Source organism: Heloderma suspectum, chromosome 1 (assembly GCF_057233095.1).
Source record: "Heloderma suspectum isolate Gila_16-S chromosome 1, 16-S_ref, whole genome shotgun sequence".
In the NCBI taxonomy this organism is placed as follows: domain Eukaryota; kingdom Metazoa; phylum Chordata; class Lepidosauria; order Squamata; family Helodermatidae; genus Heloderma; species Heloderma suspectum.
The window spans coordinates 326,318,134-326,337,468 of record NC_139458.1 but is presented as its reverse complement, the minus strand read 5'-3'; the positions used below and the strand labels follow the sequence as shown (position 1 = coordinate 326,337,468).

Below are 19,335 nucleotides of genomic sequence, written 5' to 3'. Positions count from 1 at the left end.
TAAAATAAATAATTTAAATAATTAAAAAAAAATGTTAGGGGCCTCCCCCTTGACCTCCCCTGCCGAACTCCCCTGGCCAACTCCTGTTTGCTCCCCCTGTTCGCTTGCTCTGTTCGCTCGCTCTCTGGGAGCTTGCCTGCTTCTGTAGTCCCTGGACCAGCTGGAGCAGCTTGCTCTGCTCTGCTCAGCTGGGAGGCGGGAAACAATAATAATGGATCATTATTAATAATAATGGATCAAACTCTCAGTCGTGCTGGAGCGATCACCCACCATACCCCACTAGTTTCTCTGCCCATTCACCTATGTATGATACATAGTATGATACATGTATCATAGTATGATACAGCCCACTTGTCCCATTGATAAAACTGCATTAGGCCTCTTTTAATCTTCACATATCCCAATGCTGGATGAGAATCTCTGTGAAGCCACCCGCCTTCTGTGTATGTTTATTTGGAAGTAAGTTTTGCTCCCCATTAAGAAGTAAACCTAGCTCCCCTGCAGTCTCAAGCAGGGCAGTAAGCCCCACTGACTTCAATGGGACTTACTTTCAAGTAAGCCTTCATGGGGATCATGCTGTGACTGTATGTGTTGGTGAGAAGCCTTCTGCCCTGCAGTTTGTGACTGCAAGGTGGGAGCCAGGGAAAAAATGAACCCAGAGTTTAAAAGGATGTGATCTTGGGGTTAAAAGAGGACCCCATCCCACCTGATGTTACAGGGGATAGGAAGCCATGCTGGAGGAGATTAAAATAGAAGGGAAGAATGAAATTGGGGTTTGCTTTTTCTTGAGAGAGAGAATGGGGATTCACCCCAATGCTGGATGAGGTGAGAGGGCTAAATTACAGGGATTTACTTCAGGGCTTCCAGTAAATTTCCCTGAGCAAGGGAGCATGGACAGGGGCAGGGAACAACACTCTCATTCGCTGACCAGCGCCTATGGGGTTGATGACATTTTCCATTAAATTGGCTTTGGCCTGTCAGCAGCACACAGAGCAAGAAAAGTGGGGGTTTAGGCAGTGCATACCCCATTTTTCTTGCTTAGCATGCCGCTAATGGACCAAAGCCGATTTCATGAAAACCCAGAGAAAACCAGAAAGTGCTTCTCATTCAGTTTCCAAGAAGACTGGCCCCCAGATAGGTTTCCTTTGAAAGGAAGGATCGCTGGAGACTTAAGGTGTTTGGTAATATTTGAGTTTATTTACAGATACACAGGCTGAAAGCAGATGGGTGCAGACAGCTTACGCCCCACATCTCTAGAGAGGCAGGTCCAAAAAAGTGCTTTCCAGAGCTCAGAACCAGCCCTCTCCCACTTTCTCAGTCCCACTAAAAAATGGCAGTTTCCATCTCAAAACCTGCTTCTGTTGTCCTGTTCCAGCCTTCCATGGCCTGGTGTGTGTGTGTGTGTGTGTGTGTACACACACACACATACACACACATGGAAGACATTTAAGGCACAATGTCCATGAAAAGGAAGAAACTGCCCACCTATGCAGCTGTGATTAGAAAAAGCAAAATGGGATGGGCATTCGAAGCACTGTGTTACAGTGGTTCCAGTCCTACCTGTGGGGCCAATTTCAGCCAGTAACATTGGGTGGCCTTTCCTTGGCCCCTTGGCAATTGAGCTATGGGGTTCCACAGGGTACCATCTTGTCCCCAGTGTTATTTAACATCTATATGAAGCCGCTGGGAGTGGTCATTAGGGGATTTGGAGCCAAGTGCCATCGGTACACTGATGACACACAGCCCTATCTCCCTGTGACAGCTGAATCAGGAGAGGCTGTGCAAGTCCTGGACCAGTGCCTGAACTCAGTAATGGGCTGGATGAGGGCCAAGAAACTGAAACATGAATCATGGAAGCCCTGTGGGTGAGTGGTTCCCGGGTCTGGGAGATAGGCTCATTGCCTGATCTGGATGGGTTGCACTCCCTCTGAAAGATCAGGTCCATACTTTGGGGGGGTACTCCTAGATCCGTCACTGTCACTGGAGACCCTGGTGGCTGAGAGTACCTTTTACCAGCTTTGGCTCATTCACCAGCTATGGCCTCTCCTGGACAGGGATTGGTTGGCCACATTGGTACAGGCACTAGTAACCACAAGACTGGATTACTGCAATGCACTGCCCTTAAGGCTGCTCTGGATGCTGGAGCTAGAGCAGAACACAACAGCTCAGCTATTATCTGGAGCTGCCCCTTTTCAGCATGCAACTCCATTGCTGAGGGAACTGCACTGGCTGCCTATTCGCTACCTGGTCAGGTTTAAGGTTTTGGAACTAGTGTACAAAGCCCTAAACAACTTGGGACCAGGATATCTGCCAGAGTGCCTTCTCCCTTACCAACCTCCCCAGTAATTGAGGTCATCAGAAGGCATGCTCCTTGTGGTTCCAAATGGATATATGGCCAGAATGGAGTCCACCTGGAGAAGAGCCTTCAGTGTGGTGGCCCCCTTTCTCTGGAACTCCCTGCCTATGGAGGTCAGGAAGGAGCCAACCCTGTGTTGTTTCTAGCATCTCCTGAAAACAGCTCTAGGGCTTCTTCACATGGAGCTTTTGTCCTGCTGTTGAGATTGCTCACTAATGGAAGTTTGCAAGCCCTTTAGATAACGTCCAGGGTGTCTCCTGCACTAAATGACCTTTATTCCATTTTGAAATAGATAGGAGATAATGAGGTATCAAATTACCCCCACTTGTGTTCCGCTTGAGTTCCCTCCATGAAAAAGGAAAAGCCGCAAGAAGAGGAGCTAGATAAATGAAACATAGGGAAGACTCAGATAAGGGGGAAAAGAAGGGGGGAAAGGGGGGGGAGAAGCATGTGTAAAGGGAGTCCGTTGTGATCCTGCATTTAAAATGGAAGCAGAAAGCCCTGCTTTAAATGCAGGATTTTAGTCTGGTGTTGAGATGATCCTATTCCAAGAAGCCTTCCTTGACTGACCAGCCATGGTTTTTATTGGCATTCTGTTTTTAAAAAGAATGATTTTAATATGGTGTTTTACTGTTTTTATCTTTTTTATCTTTTTAATCATTTTATCTCTTATTGTTCACCACTTCAGAATCTGTTAGATGTGGAGTGGTATATAAATGTTGTAGATAAAGAAAAAAAGATGTACTTCCTCCCCCCCTCGCCCCCCCGTCTTCAAAGGAAGGCAGGAAAGTTGGATTCTATTGCTTTTTCGCCTCCTACCACTGGAGAACCCCTTCATGGATCACTGCCTTGTTGTGGCGAAGGGGCTTGCGTAACTCAGTGAAGCCATAAGCTATGCCGTGCAGGGCCACCCAAGACGGACAGGTCATGGCAGAGAGTTCTGACAAAATGTGGTCCACTGGAGAAGGAAATGGCAACCCACTCCAGTATTCTTGCCAAGAAAACCCCATGGAACGTATCACAAGGCTAAAAGAGATGACGCCGGAAGATGAGCCCCTCAGGTCGGAAGGTGTCCAATATACTACTGGGGAAGAGCAGAGGGAATTTCCAAGTAGCGCCAGAAAGAGTGAAGCGGCTGGGCCAAAGCTGAAAGGACACTCAGCTGTGGATGTGTCTGGTGGTGAAAAGAAAATCCGATGCTGTAAAGAACAATATAGTTTAGGAACCTGGAATGTCAGATCAATGAATCAAGGTAAGCTGGAGGTGGTCAAACATGAGATGGCAAGATGGAACATCGATATCTTGGGAATAAGCGAACTAAAATGGACAGGCATGGGCAAATTTAATTCAGGTGACCATCATATCTACTACTGTAGGCAAGAATCCCTTAGAAGAAATGGAGTAGCACTCATAGTCAACAAAAGGGTGGGAAAAGCAGTACTGGGGTACAATCTTAAAAACGATAGAATGATCTCAGTACAAATCCAAGGCAAACCATTCAACATCACAGTAATTCAAGTCTATGCCCCAACCACTGATGCCGAAGAAACTGAGGTTGATCAGTTTTATGAAGACCTACAACACCTTCTAGAACTAACACCAAAAAAAGATGTCCTCTTCATCGTAGGGGATTGGAATGCTAAAGTAGGAAGTCAAGAAATCACCGGGATAACAGGCAAGCATGGCCTTGGTGTACAAAATGAAGCAGGACAAAAGCTAATAGAGTTTTGCCAAGAGAACACGCTGATCATAGCAAACACTCTTTTCCAACAGCACAAGAGGCGACTCTACACATGGACATCACCAGATGGTCAATATTGAAATCAGATTGATTATGTCCTTTGCAGCCAAAGATGGAGAAGCTCTATACAGTCAGTAAAAACAAGACCTGGAGCTGACTGTGGCTCAGATCATGAGCTTCTTGTTGCAAAATTTTGGCTTAAATTGAAGAACGTAGGGAAAACCACTCAACGTAAATCATATCCCTTATGAATATATAGTAGGGATGTACGAAAGTCACTTACCTGTAATGAAATTTGATTCGCGGTGGGGGGTAGGCGCTCCGTCCCTCCCCCTGAAATTCTGGCCGGGGGGGCGGCGCTCTGTCCCTCCCCCCGAAATTCTGGCCGGGGGGAGGCGCTCTGTCCCTCCACCCTTGAATCCTGGCTGGCCGGGCCACAAATGGCGGCATAGGGATGTACGAAAGTCACTTACCTGGTCTCGCAGCTTGCTTCACGGTGGGGTGGAGGCGCTTCGGTTCTCCCCCCGAAGTTCAGGCTGGGGAGAAGCGCCCCGTCTCCCCGGCCACGAACTACGAAAGTAAAACAAAAACAAAAAAACACCCCGTGATAGGCTACGTAACGATTTACACAGCCTATCACGGCTAGATTTGCAAAGTCAGCCGTGATAGGCTACGTAAATCGTTATGTAGCCTATCACGGGTGACTTTGAAAACAAAAACAAAAAAAGCACGTACGCAAATGGCGTACGAATCTCCTTCATTGACTACGCTAAAGCCTTTGATTGTGTGGATCACAACAAACTGTGGCAAATTCTGAAAGAGATGGGGGTACCAGGCCACCTTACCTGTCTCCTGAGAAATCTGTACGAGGGTCAGGAAGCAACAGTAAGAACTGGACATGGAACAACTGATTGGTTCCAAATTGGGAAAGGAGTATGACAAGGCTGCATATTGTCGCCCTGCTTCTTTAACTTATATGCAGAGTACATCATGAGAAATGCCGGGTTGGATGAATCACAGGTCGGAATTAAGATTGCCGGGAGAATTATCAACAACCTCAGATATGCAGATGATACCACCCTAATGGCAGAAAGCGAAGAGGATCTAAAGAGCCTTTTGTTGAGGGTGAAAGTGGAGAGTGCAAAAGCTGGTTTGAAACTCAACATTAAAAAAATGAAGATCATGGCCTCTGGCCCCATCACTTCCTGGCATATGGAAGAGGAAGAAATGGAAGCAGTGACAGATTTTATTTTCTTGGGCTCCAAGATCACCACAGACGGTGACCGTAGCCATGAAATTAAAAGACGCTTGCTCCTTGGGAGGAAAGCTATGGCAAACCTAGACAGCATAGTAAGAAGCAGAGACATCACCTTGCCGACAAAGGTCCGTCTAATCAAAGCTATGGTTTTCCCAGTAGTAATGTATGGCTGTGAGAGCTGGACTATAAGGAAGGCTGAGCGCCGAAGAATTGATGCTTTCGAACTGTGGTGCTGGAGAAGACTCTTACGAGTCCCCTGGACTGCAAGGAGGTCAAATCAGTCCATCCTAAAGGATATCAACCCTGAGTGCTCATTGGAAGGACAGATACTGAAGCTGAAGCTCAAATATTTTGGCCACCTAATGCAAAGAGAAAACTCTCTGGAAAAGACCCTGATGCTGGGAAAGGCTGAAGGCAAAAGGAGAAGGGGACAGCAGAGGATGAGATGGCTAGATAGCATCACTGATGCAATGAATATGAATTTGAGCACACTCCAGGAGAGAGCGCAGGACAGGAAGTCCTGGTGTGCTATGGTCCATGGGGTCACGAAGAGTCAGACACGACTGAACGACTGAACAACAAACCACTGGAGAGCAGACTTCTCATAGGTGATGTACTGAGAACAACTAATTAGAGAGAAGGATCACTGTAACTGTTTACCACCAAGATCTTTGAAATGGTAATTAAGGTAGAGCCACATTGGCAGCTTCTTGGACAACTGCCTATATATTCATTTCCACCGGTGTTTTAAGAAATAATGTTTTCCATATGGGTAGCCGTGTAGGTCTGATGCAACAAAAACCCCAAAGAGCCTTCTAGCACCTTAAATGATAACAATTTATGATATCATCACCTTTTGTAGACTACATCCCACTTCACTAAGCTTCAAGTGATATTACTCTAACAGCATAAGCCTATGCATGTCTACCCAGAAGTCGGTCCCTGAATCCAGTGGAATTTACTCCCAGGTAAGTCTGCATAGGATTGCAGCCTAAAACTCAGAAATGAAATAACTCTTATTTCAGGACCTCAGAGGCGCTGTATTAAAAATCTGCAGTTTTGTGGGAAAGCAACTGAGCAGCCAGGAACTGGACAAAATTGTGGACCTGGCTACGTTCAAGAATATGAAAGCTGATCCTAGGGCAAATCATGACACTGCACTTGAATTTTTTTCCAAGCAAGTGAAGATTAACCATCTGCGCAAAGGTAATACTGATTCAACAAAATTGAAATGCATCTTCATAGCATGAGGCATATCAATGTTTTATCCTAAACCATAAACCAAAGCAAAATGTTCAGTCTCCAAATTGGGCAAACTCTTGCATATTTTCCAGCAGTTGGAAATGTGAAAGACACAGATCAAATTCTTCCCACTGACCAAGAAGTCGTCCGCTCTGCCACTTCTTTAACAGTCACCAGTCAACTAAGTTTATGGTTTATGATGACGCAGTCAATGTAGGTGGAATAGAACCAGCTCCAGTATTGTAATATCTGTATTCCTCCATTGATCATTGCTTGGTATTCATGAGCAAGCATCACTGTATTTTATGTTGCCATATTGGTTGACTATGAGAGTAGGGAAGAAATGATGTCCCATATCTGGATTTGAAATGCATTCTTAAGAAACAAAAGATTAGGCCACAGGTTGGATCACTCATTTTGAATCAATATGTGAAATTTGATCCCCTGAGCAGGTGTATCATTCCTCTCCATCCTCATTCTCTCTCCCAGTCTCCTGTCTCCTCATATATTCCCTCTTGACATAGCCTCCATTTACTATCTATTCCTAATTCCTGTATCTATTCCTTTGCCCCATTGCTCATTTCCTGCCTTTGTTCAGATCCACATTTCCCAATAATCATTTCATTTCTCCGGAGCACTTGATTTTCTACCTGTGATTTCCCTGGCCCCAGCTTGCCTTGGCTTATTGTATGCTTGGGTGTTTGTCTATTCCTGGCCTCCTCTATCCACTCAAACCTAATTCTCATGAACAGCAGATGTGGTGGTAAAGCTACATCTAGGCCGCCCCAGTTCAGAGTGCGGGGGAATAGGGACTCACATGACTGAATTCTGCTTCAGCCCCCCCCCCAAATGTTTTCACAAGGAAAACTAGTGTGCTTCTAGGCAAGACTTCTCTCTTGCCATCTCTCTTGCCCTGCCCCATTCATGGAATTTTACAGGAGGTCCAGATGATGTCATCTTCCACTCTAAACCTTCCTGGTTTTTCTGCCACTTTTTTTTGGTCCTTTTTATTTCTGCAGAAAAACTGTTATACTGTTAAGCAGAAAAGACATAACTGCTAGAATCCCTCCATCTGGGAGCTGTCCTAGATGTCAGGGGAAACCTTCTTAGTTGTTCTAAATGTTTCTTTATTCCTAGGAATTTTTCCCCAGTGAGGAGGATTCCATTTTGTGAGCCTTTACGCAAGGGACCGTTGCTCCTGTCAAGCAAGGAACAACGGATTTTTCTTCATTGAAATGTTTATAAATCACCTTTCTGCCCCAAAGGGCCCTTAACCTCTGTTGTTGCTCTGCCAAGAAAGTTGCCCCTCTCTGAGCATGAAAAGTCAACAGGCTTTTGCTGTTCTTGATTTAATAAACAAAAAGCTGTAGTATACCCCCCCCCCCCAAGTTAAGGCTATACAGCTTTCAACCAAGCAAGCACCAAAAAGCAGGAAAACCATGAGCTTTGGCTCACAAGCCTTAATGCCACATCCTCCCTATGGAGGCAGGAAGTGCAAGTGAAATTTTCATTCTCCAAAAGCCAGCGGAGGCTGGTGGTCCCGATTTCGGTGGGGCTGTGAATCCACTCTGGGTTTCAGTCAGAACCAGCTGGAACTCTAAAGGAGCTATCCAAGGTGCTGAACCTATTTTGAGGTTATGGTTCAAGACCTCAGATAGCTCCATTAGAGTTTGGGCTGGCTCTGCTTGAAACCCAGAATGGATTCATGGCCCGCACCCAAATCGGAGCCACCAGCCTCTACTGCCCAAAGCAGATAAACCATGAACAGGATGGAGAATATGATATACAACAGTGACTGTGGGGTTGTGGGAAATTGATAATGAACAATTTAGGGCCACTTCTCTAGTTTTTAGAGCAGCCTTCCCCAACCAGGGGCCTCCACATGTGTTGGTTGGCAGCTCCCATCATTAGTAGCCATCATGGACACTGGAAAAGGCTGTTCTAGAGCATCCACTTTTCTAGAATTAGGATCTGTGATCCACCCAAACTGTATAGCTTTAACTTTCCTTGTAAACCATAGGGTGTTTTTTAATGAATTTCATGGATTTCTTTAATGTAGGAACTGAATATATTGTTCACTTGGCAACCAAGCCACTTGCAGCTGGGACCTTACATGATGTCAACATCTAATATGAATTCAAAGCCAGGGTTTTGAGTTCAAACTCATTTTCAATGGAATAAATAGGCCCCAGAGGTTATGATCTCTCTGATAATAATATGCCAAGGCTGAACTCCCACTTAATTGGGAGTATGTCCCATTCTACCCAGTGGGATTTAATTCTGAGTAGATATGTATATGATTGCACTGGAAAGGAAATTCCATTACCATCAGTGGCACTTTTAAACAATGCATTTAATACTGGGATGTACCACAATAAAATACAACACTAATTATTAATTAATAAAATAATTACAATGTTTTCTTTATGGTTTATCATTTCATTTTACCCCCTAAGTGGCATGATCTGCATCTGTGCTTCAGATATCTCTGTTTGCCAGTTTCGATAGCTTCCTTGAATCTCTTTTTCATTTCACCTACAATCTTATATTTACTTACCTGGGGCTGAGACGCATTGAATTCAATGGGACTTCCATCTGAGTAGACATGTCTAGGATTGCATGGTTAACCCCATTCCATAATCACTCCCCCCACCAGCCCGTCAAACAGCTGTTTGGCAGAGTAGGGGTGGTGGCCTGAATCTCCTTGGAAACAGGCGCTTGAGGAGAGCTCACCTTGCGTGCTGCTTTCCCAGAAGAATTCAGAAGCCCTTGCCTACAAGACCACCAAACAGGAGCTTGGCAGGGTGACAGCAGTGGCCTGAATCTGCTGGAAAACATGCAGAGAAGGAGAGTCCTCCTCATGCGCCGATTTCCGAGCATCCACAGGAGAACAGTTCTGCCTGCACATCAGTTTCCCAGCAGATTCAGCCACGCCCCACCAGCCAACTGAACACTGCCACCATCTTTTTCTCCTTCTCAGCGGCTAATACTCTGTGGTGAATGGCAGCTCTCCTCCCCCATCTCAAATAGCTGTGACTGGGCAGGGAGAGAGAAAGTGCTTCTGAGTTTGCTCAGGCTTACTGTTAGTCCTGTTGACTATGTATAAAAGTGTATTTAAAAAAACTAAATGAAATAAACATTGAAGAAAATAGTGTTCCACTGACTCCAGCACAAAGAAGAATGAAAAGCTATCAATGTTTTAGGTAATATTACTCCAGTCTCTTTATAAATCGTGGCTAAAAAAGGTTGCCAACAACTATGTGAAAGTTACTTTTGATGGGGTGGGTGGGTTGTACTTAAACGGCTTCTTCTCCCACAAAATGTCACCAGCCTTCCTGAAATTTTCAGTGTAGGTAAAATGAACACCTTAACATGGTTGAATGTTCATGTTTCAGGAAAGCCTTACCAAATGGGCCATGACTATGGCTCTTTTAATAGTGCCTGATTCACAAAAGTGTGATGCATGGTGCGGGGGGAATACTCATTCAGTTTTATGTGGGGAGGGGGGACATAATTGTGTATCATAAACTATTGGTGGTGATTGTAATATTTCTGGGTCCCCAAACAGGCTAGAGGCATGAGGAATAGGTGAAAATGTAACTTTATTTTAGGAGCCTCTAAGAACCTCTTGTACAACAACCTACAGACCTTTCAAACTGCCCAGGTCATGTGAATTTAGGGCAAGTCCTCAAGTTACTGACTCCTTAATGCTAAAAGAGTGTTACTAAAGTATACACTCTATCATTACATCTTCCTTATTAATTATTAAATGATAACTAAAATAAAATAATTGTTATAGCACATACAGGTTGAAATTCCTTCATGACCTGTATTATCCATGGAAAAGCAATTCTCTTTCCCAATTAATTGTATTATCATATTAATATGTCTCTGTAGGTTGTTCTGGAGGTTTTATCTTCCTGGTAGAACACCTCAGTGTTTTTTCTTATTGGGTGTCTAATGGGCTACCGTGAGAGCACAAGACAGCTCTGACAATTTGGAGGTTAAGGGTTGAATTCATCTCCCAACAAACAGATGATGAATTTATGCATGAGGAGTCTGGAGCTATGCTTAATACTGCAGGCCAAATCACCAGTGATCTGAAACTGAATTTCATCATCCCCTCTCATCAGGTACCATTGGAGACTGGAAAAACGTGATGACAGTGTCACAGAGCGAAAGGTTTGACACGATCTTTCAGGAGAAAATGAAAGACGTACCTCTTAAATTTATCTGGGATATTAAAGAAATACAAAACCATTATTAGCAGGGATGTTCAAGAAGAGAAAGGTTCCACCTCTCATCTGGACAAGTTTTTTGTTTTGCTAAAGTGTTAACTGGTTTGGGGGAAAAAATACGAATAAACTGATTGATATGTTGCAGATATTTTTTGCAGATATTATCAAAAATTCTAGAGAAGGTATACGTTAAAGAGATGTTTTGTACAAGTGTACACGATTAAACATTAGTGAAATAAAAGAAGACAGGAAAACTAAGAGGAATGAACTGGATGCAACATTTTGTGCTGACATTATATTTCTGGAGCCAGAGCCAGCACAAGGAATTTTGCTGCCTGCATTGGAGGAGAAGATGGTGCCCCCTCCGGATGCCACATACAGAATCAAGCCAACTAGACTGGCAGTTGGATCTTACTTCAACACGGGTTGGGTCTTATTCAGACACAGCATACCTAAGGACAGCAGGCCAACGTATGGGCACAGGGCAGGCCATGTACCACACAGAGCTCTGTCCTCCCACAGCCCCCCAGTGGAGTCACTCAGGACCTAGTATGAGATGCAAGTGTTATTAGACCAGTTGGAAACAGTGGCTACAGTGTTATCAAATTTAATACGTATATTTAAGTGCAAATTCCCCAGGATGTCCAACACAGTCACATTTGTCTTCAAAAGAGTAAACTTCTCTAAAATGCGGGAACTGGTAGAAAGTAGGGGTGTACGAACCCCACTTGCCTGGGTCCGCTGTGCGGTCCCAAGGGGGGAGAGACAATCCAGTCCTCCCCCCGGAATCTTCCCTGGCCGGCTTTGCTCCACAGCGAGTCCGTGGAGCTGCTGGCCAGAGCCGGCCACTGCTGGACTTCCAGCCACGGCCGGTCTTCATCTGCAAATGGCATCCAGCATAGCGGACACCATTTGCGTCCTGCACTTTACCGTGATAGGCTACGTAAAACTTTACGTAGCCTATCATGGTAAAGTGCAGGGAGCAAATGGCATATTGCTGGGTCTTCAGAGCCAGCGGCAGGGAGGATCCGCCAGCAAGGACTTCGCGCTGGAACACAAGGTAGGAGATCTGATCATCCATGGACTTCAGGGGGCTGGATTCAATAGAATCTGGCCTCATTGGGTCCGTGGAGGATTTCTCCAACATCCCTAGTAGAAAGGAAGTTGAAAGGGTGAGTCAGGAGGGTTAAATCCCTTCAAAATGCTTTGAGGTCAGTCAAAACCACAACAAGAGATGTTCAGAAAGAATGTACACCACAGGTCAGGAAAGGTAGCACCAAGTCCAAGTGGTTACCATCATGGTTAAGGAGCAGAGTCAAGGAAGCTAAAGGTGAAAAGAAGGCTTTTTTTTCAGAAAATGGAAGTCTTGCCCAAATGATGAAAGCAAAAGGGAGCACAACTTTGCACAAAGGAGATGCAAGCAGACAATATGAGATGCAAAGAAGCATTTTGAGGGGGATATCGCTAAGAACATCAAGACCAACAATAAATAATTTGTTGAGGGAGCAATCCTATGGCCACTAGACACTGCCTAGAGGGCCCCAAGATGTTTGGGTTTCTGGAAACTGAGGTTGGAGTCCAGGATCTGACCTTGGTTCCCAGGAACTGTACTCCCCTCCCCCACCCCTCATAGCCGACACAGTTTTTTCCGCAACAGCTACGTCTTCGTGCTCGGAAATGGAGCATGGAGACAATGAAAGGGGCTGGTCCCAGGGGTGAGGAGGAGACCATGGAAGCCACATTATGCAGCTTCCTATGTTCCATGTGACCTCCCCCCATCCTGCTCCAAAGCTCCCCAGCTACAGAGGCGAAATCGCCTATCTAGACAAAAATGCAGGCTGGCCTGAGCATAGAGGTGAGGATCACCTCCATGCTCCAACCACCCTGTATTTGATAGTCATCAGCCTCTGAGTCATCAGCTGATTGCTATCTCCATAGGATTGTGCCCTAAACATATCAGAAGCAGGAAATCAGCTAGGGAGGAAGTTGGACTGTTTCATAGAAATGGATTTAGTAGTATTACGGAACGATAAGGAGAAGCTGAATATTCATTCAGCTGTCTTTAGTGCAAAAGATGTTGGGCAGATACCTGGACTGTGTACTTTTATATGAAAACAAGGTGCTGCAGACTCGGGGAGGGATGCACTGGAAGGAAGGGATCCAGAAGGGTTGGGGTGGCCCTTTAATCCCTGGAGTCTCTTGGCTAACTGGGTGATCCACTTTGACAGGTAGAGACAGTGCTCCACATCACCCACTTAGCTGACTGATCCCCGGGACTTAAAGTCTTGCCCCCACCCTTGGGGGTGCCCCCCTTCTAGTCCATGCAACCCCAAGTCAGCACAACCCCATCTTCATGTAAAAGTGCATTCTACCCATTTTTCACTCATTTTCTATTAGCTGTGCTGGGGTTTGACAGCTGTCAAAGGAGTTGTCAAACTCTGGCCCTGCTGGTGGAAACAGGAGAAGAAAGGGGGAGAAATGACCGGATCTGATTGAAAAAGACTCTCTATGACAAAGAGGGGTCCTGCCACAAAGGACACTTGGATATGTGTCAGAGCCAGTGGGAGGACTGAGTGGGAATGAGGAGAAAACAAGCCATAGCAAGCCCGATTGCCTGTCAGGAGTACTGTGGGTTGCTCAACAAACAACCCATCATGGCTTATTCGCAGGGTGGCTTAGTGTGACATCCAGACCCACCCATTGACTTTAATATTGACTCCAAGAGGGAAGCCAGTAATAGTGATAGTGGGTGGATGGGACACTTTAATACTAGTTGTTTTTATTTATTTTTAATTACACATTTTTATTACCCAGTTTTCAAGTAAAAGTATCCACAGTTATGGAGTAATATAAAATCGTATGAAGCATAGCACGTTTCAAAAACTCCCAATATAAACGAAGCACTAAGCCATTAATTGGAGAGGATCAGCAGGAAAAATGGTATTCAAGGCAACCCACAATCCCCTTGGGAGGAGGTTCCCTAAATTCTAAGTTTTTATACTAGAGTAAGTGATGTGGCTTTTATTTTTCCTTCTTGAACTGGGTGTTAGAGCTCCTGCACAGAAGGGACCTGATCCCCATGAGACCAACAGTGTTCTTGAACACTAGTTGTCCCTGAGGTTAGTTTCCTTCGTCTCTCTCTGCACACTTTCCTGTGCAGATGTGTAAGAGCTGGAGGCCTGCCCCTTCTAGAGTGATACCTAGTCATTTCATGACCCTGAAGTCTTCTAAGTGCCTGTGCCAGAGGCTCCTGGGTTCACAGTCAACAAAGCCTTGATCCAGTATTGGCTGCTGAACATAGTGTGGCCATGTGTCATCCTTTACAAAGGACAGTCCTCTATTTTGAAGCCGTCCTCTAATTCAGTGGTTCTTAACCATACATTTCTTAACCATCCCACCAATCATTCTGTCAAAGAACCTGGGTCCCACCATGACAGAAACAAAAAGCCCTCTCTTTCCAAGAAGGACATTTATATGTTTGCAAGTATTCTGTTATTATATTTATATTTATTATTTACAGTAAATTTGAAGGACATTAAAAATTACAGTAGTATTGTTGGGAGTAAATTTTATTGCTATTACTTTTAAAACACAAATAAACAAAAATAATAATTCCATTAGTAATACATAAGGTTGGGATTCCCCCCCTCCCGAAGTGCATCACTTTACACTTGCTGATATTGAATCGCATTTGCCATATTGATGCCTGTTCTCCCAGTTTGGAGAGATCCTTTTGGAGCTCTTCACAATCCCTTTTAGTTTCAACCCTAAATAATTTGGCATCATCGGCATAAATATGTGGCATCATCCACATATATATTGACACTCTCAAAGAGCTTTAAAGGGTTAGTGAGACAGGACTTAACCTTTGCGGGTCCATGTTGATTCTTTTTCGGGAGGGCTTGTCATTCTATATTCTGACTAATTTTATCTTTAATACTGTTTTCCACCAACTTACCCGAGACAGAGGTGAAGCTAACTGGCCTGTAATTTCCCAGGTTTCTCCTGGACCTCTTTTAAAAAACTGATGTTACATTAGCCATTCTCCAGTCGTCTGGTACAGAGGCTGATCTTAGGGACATGTTACATATTTTCGTAAGAAGATCAACAATTTCACATTTGAATTCTTTAAGACTTCTAGGATGGATACCATCTTGGCCTGGTGATTTATTAACTTTCCCACAGTAGGATTCCTCTAGCAATACAGTAAGGCTCAGATGCTTCATAAGGCAATACAGGACCAGGACAATGTGGAGCATCTTTGCTGGTCCCAGGCACTCCATCCTCCCAATCTGGATTTGGGACTGAAAGATCCAGGAAAAGTGTGGATGCATGGAGCATAAGTTGTAAGCAAGCACAGTTTGTGACAATGCACAACATTTATTATTTATTCATTTATTTCATTTCTATACCACCCAATAGCCGAAGCTCTCTGGGCAGTTCACAAAATTAAAACCAAACAACACACAATAAAACAATTAAAAATATATAGAACAGTAAAACCACAATATAACAATACAACCACAATAAAACCTAGCAGCAGTGCAGGAGTTTAAAATACAGATTTAAAACAGCAAAGATAAAAATTTAGAAAGCTAAAATGCTAAAATGCCTGGGAAAATAAAAAGGTCTTCACCTGGCGCCGAAAGGAATACAATGTAGGCGCCAGGCGAACCTCACTAGGGAGCTCATTCCAGAGCCGGGGTGCCACAGCAGAAAAAGCCCTCCTCCTAGTAGCCACCCACCTCACTTCCTTTGGCAGGGGCTCACGGAGAAGGGCCGCTGATGATGATCTTAAGGTCCGGGCAGGCACATATGGGAGGAGGCGATCCTTCAGGTAACCTGGCCCCAAGCTGTTAAGGGCTTTGAATGTTAACACCAGCACTTTGAATCGGGCCTGGAAATGGACTGGCAGCCAGTGCAGCTGGAGAAGTACTGGCGTAATATGAGCTCGCAGGCCAGGCCCTGTTAACAATCTTGCTGCCCTATTTTGGACCAGCTGAAGTTTCCGGACCATTTTCAAAGGCAGCCCCATGTATAACGCATTGCAGTAATCCAGACGAGAAGTTATCAGAGCATGGATAACTGTAGCTAGGCTATCTCTGTCCAGATAAGGGCGTAGTTGGTATACCAGCCTAAGCTGATAAAAAGTGCTCCGTGCCACTGAGTTCACCTGTGCCTCAAGTGACAGTTCTGGATCCAAGAGCACCCCCAAACTACGAACCTGATCCTTTAAGGGGAGTGCAACCCCCTCCAGAACAGGTTGAATATCACCTAGCCGGGCAGACGAACCACCCACTAACAGTACCTCTGTCTTGTCTGGATTGAGTTTCAGTTGATTAGCCCTCATCCACTCCATTACTGTGCCCAGGCACAGCCACTGCCTCACCTGGTTTTGATGAGAAAGAGAGGTAGAGCTGGGTGTCATCTGCATATTGATGGCACCTCAGCCTACACCTCACAGTAATGGGTACAGTAATGGAGTGGATGAGGGCTAATCAACTGAAACTCAATCCAGACAAGACAGAGGTACTGTTAGTGGGTGGTTCGTCTGCCCGGCTAGGTGATATTCAACCTGTTCTGGAGGGGGTTGCACTCCCCTTAAAGGATCAGGTTCGTAGTTTGGGGGTGCTCTTGGATCCAGAACTGTCACTTGAGGCACAGGTGAACTCAGTGGCACGGAGCACTTTTTATCAGCTTAGGCTGGTATACCAACTACGCCCTTATCTGGACAGAGATAGCCTAGCTACAGTTATCCATGCTCTGATAACTTCTCGTCTGGATTACTGCAATGCGTTATAACCTCCCCCAGCGGTTTCATGTAGATGTTAAACAGCATGGGGGATAAAATAGAGCCCTGTGGAACCCCATGGCACAATTGCCATGGCACAGAGCAATAATCCCCCAGCACCACCTTCTGGAATCAGCTGTCCAAGTAGGAGCGGAACCACTGTAGTGCAGTGCCTCCAACTCCTAACCCAGACAACTTATCCAGAAGGATACCATGGTCGATGGTATCGAAAGCCGCTGAGAGGTCCAGGAGAATCAACAGGGCGCACTCCCCTTGTCCCTCTCCCGGCAGAGGTCATCCCACAGGGCGACCAAGGCAGTTTCCGTTCCAAAACCAGGCCTGAAGCCCGATTGAAATGGATCTAGATAATCCGTTTCATTCAAGAATGCCTGGAGCTGTCCTGCAACCACCCGCTCAAGCACCTTGCCCAGGAAGGGGATGTTGGCCACTGGCCTATAATTGTTAACATCCTCTGGGCCCAGGTTAGGCTTTTTCAGGAGTGGTCTAATTACTGCCTCTTTTAAAGCGGCAGGCACCACTCCCTTTCTCAAGGAGGAATTTACAACCTCCTGGACCCAGCCGGACAACCCCTCCTTGTTTGATTTAATAAGCCATGAAGGGCAAGGGTCAAGCACACAAGTGGGCGATCGGACTTGGCCAAGCACCTTGTCTGCATCCTCAGGCCTCAGTAACTGAAACTCATCCAATAAAACTGGACCAGACGGTGCTCTGAACGCCTCTACCAATGGAACTGCATTAATGGTGGTGTCCAATTCATGACGAATCTGAGCGACTTTATCCTCAAAGTGCTGTGCAAACTTGTCACAGCATGTTACCGAGGGTTCCACCGTCTCTCTCCCTGGCCCAGAATGTAACAGGCTGTGAACCACTTGGAAAAGCTCCACTGGACGACAATGAGAAGATGCAATGCTGGTGGAAAAGAACTGTCTCTTTGCCACCCTCACCGCCACAGAGTAGGCTTGATAGTGGGCTCTTACCTGTGTTCGGTCAGACTCAGCACGAGTTTTCCTCCACTTGCGTTCTAGCTGTCTCCCCTCTTGCTTCATTGCCCTCAGCTCAGGTGTATATGAAGGAGCTGGCCGGGATCTGCTCAGAGGGAGAGGACACTTGGGCGCAATCGTGTTGACCGCCCGAGTCATCTCTGCATTCCACAGAGCGACCTGGGCTTCGACAGGAGCACCAGCCATACCAGCAGGAAAATCCCCCAGAGCCCTCTGGAATCCATCGGAATCCATTAATCTCCGGGGGCAGACCATTTTAATAGGTCCCCCACCCTTGCAGAGGGGGAAGGCTGCTAGGAGTCTAAACCTCAGCAGGAAGTGATCTGTCCATGACAAAGGGACAGATGTTAATTCCTCCACTTTCAGATCACCATCCTCCTGCCCAGTCGAGAAAACCAGATCAAGCGTGTGTCCTTTTATATGCGTTGGGCCGATGACATGTTGGGACAGCCCCATGGTTGTCATGGCGGCCATGAAGTCCTGAGCCACCCTGGATACAGCGGCCTCGGCATGGAAGTTGAGATCCCCCAGGACCATCATCCTAGGGGTCCTCAACACCAAGTCCGAGACCACCTCCGTCAGCTCAGGCAGGGAGTCTGATGGGCAGCCAGGTGGGCGGTACACCAACAGAATCCCTAATCTGTCCTGGGTACCCAACACAAGGTACAAACACTCAAGATTTGCACTCGAATGAGCAGGAAGCCTGGAGAGGGAGATTGAATTCCTATAGACCACGGCAACCCCCCCTCCCCGACCCTCAAGTCGGTGTTGGTGCTGCACCCAGGAGGGCACAGCTGGGAGAGAGTGACCCCTCCCAGTTCCCCCACCCAGGTCTCAGTAATACATGCCAGATCAGCCCCCTCATCCACAATCAAATCATGGATGAGGGAGATTTTATTTTGGGCCGACCTGGCATTCAGCAGCAGCACCACCAGACCCGAGGGCAGACTGGTAAGGCTGCCAGGAACCATCAGGTTAGGGGAAGAGCCAGAAGAGGGGACAGCTGTAAGGTGTCTAGCCCCTCTTCTCCTCAGCTGGCCTGTTAATCCCACAACGCCATACCTCCCCCTGCCCGTGACCACAGTTAAGGTGGCACCTCTCTGACCCCCTGAGTTGCCCAATAGTCCTCCCAGGCACATATTAAAATGTTAGGGTATAAAATGTTCAACAGTATAAAATATAAAAGAGATCAAAGAAAACAGCAGCTAAGAAGGAGCAGATAAAGTCCACGTTTGTCCCTTTCCCCTTGTCTTTAAAGCTGCTGCCCTCTGCTGCTGCTATTTGCTGCTGGTATTGTGGCTGCTGGTGTCAACATCATGACTGATCACGGGGAACGTCAGATAAGGCATCAGCCTTAGCTTCCAATTTCCTGGCTTTGTGGAGTTTGGACTACTGTGAAATAGCCGTATCATCTGGTCTTTTAAACAGGCAAGTTTTTTGAATATTGAATTTATTTAAAGAATTCAGCATGGTCCATCCCCCAACCACCATCAATACAGACACCAACACCATTTCTCTCAGTCAAGTAATGATGATGTTGGGCAGCCAGGAGATTGGCTCATTAAGAGAAGCCTTAATCTGTCCCAATGTTCCAACGCCGGCTGTAAGCTAGTACCTGAAGCTACCACGCAATTTGAAAGGAAGCCTTGTGAGAGAAATAGTAGTACTGTAGACCACTAGGATCCCT

The 19,335-nt window shown here is 45.9% G+C and overlaps 1 protein-coding gene across 2 annotated transcripts in view; it reads left to right on the top strand.

Moving 5' to 3' along the window:
- LOC146359454 (amine sulfotransferase-like) overlaps positions 1–14,387 on the top strand; it is a 28,581-nt gene extending 14,194 nt beyond the window's left edge. Inside the window, exons 6-7 of one of the 2 annotated variants that reach the window (XM_084827361.1) lie at positions 6,381–6,561; positions 10,731–14,387. In XM_084827361.1, the coding sequence (XP_084683487.1) occupies positions 6,381–6,561; positions 10,731–10,864 (315 nt within the window). In that variant the 3' untranslated portion in view covers positions 10,865–14,387. The remainder of the gene's footprint in view (positions 1–6,380; positions 6,562–10,730) is intronic. The other variant, XM_084827362.1, reaches the window with a different exon arrangement.
- Positions 14,388–19,335: the final 4,948 nt, after the last annotated feature.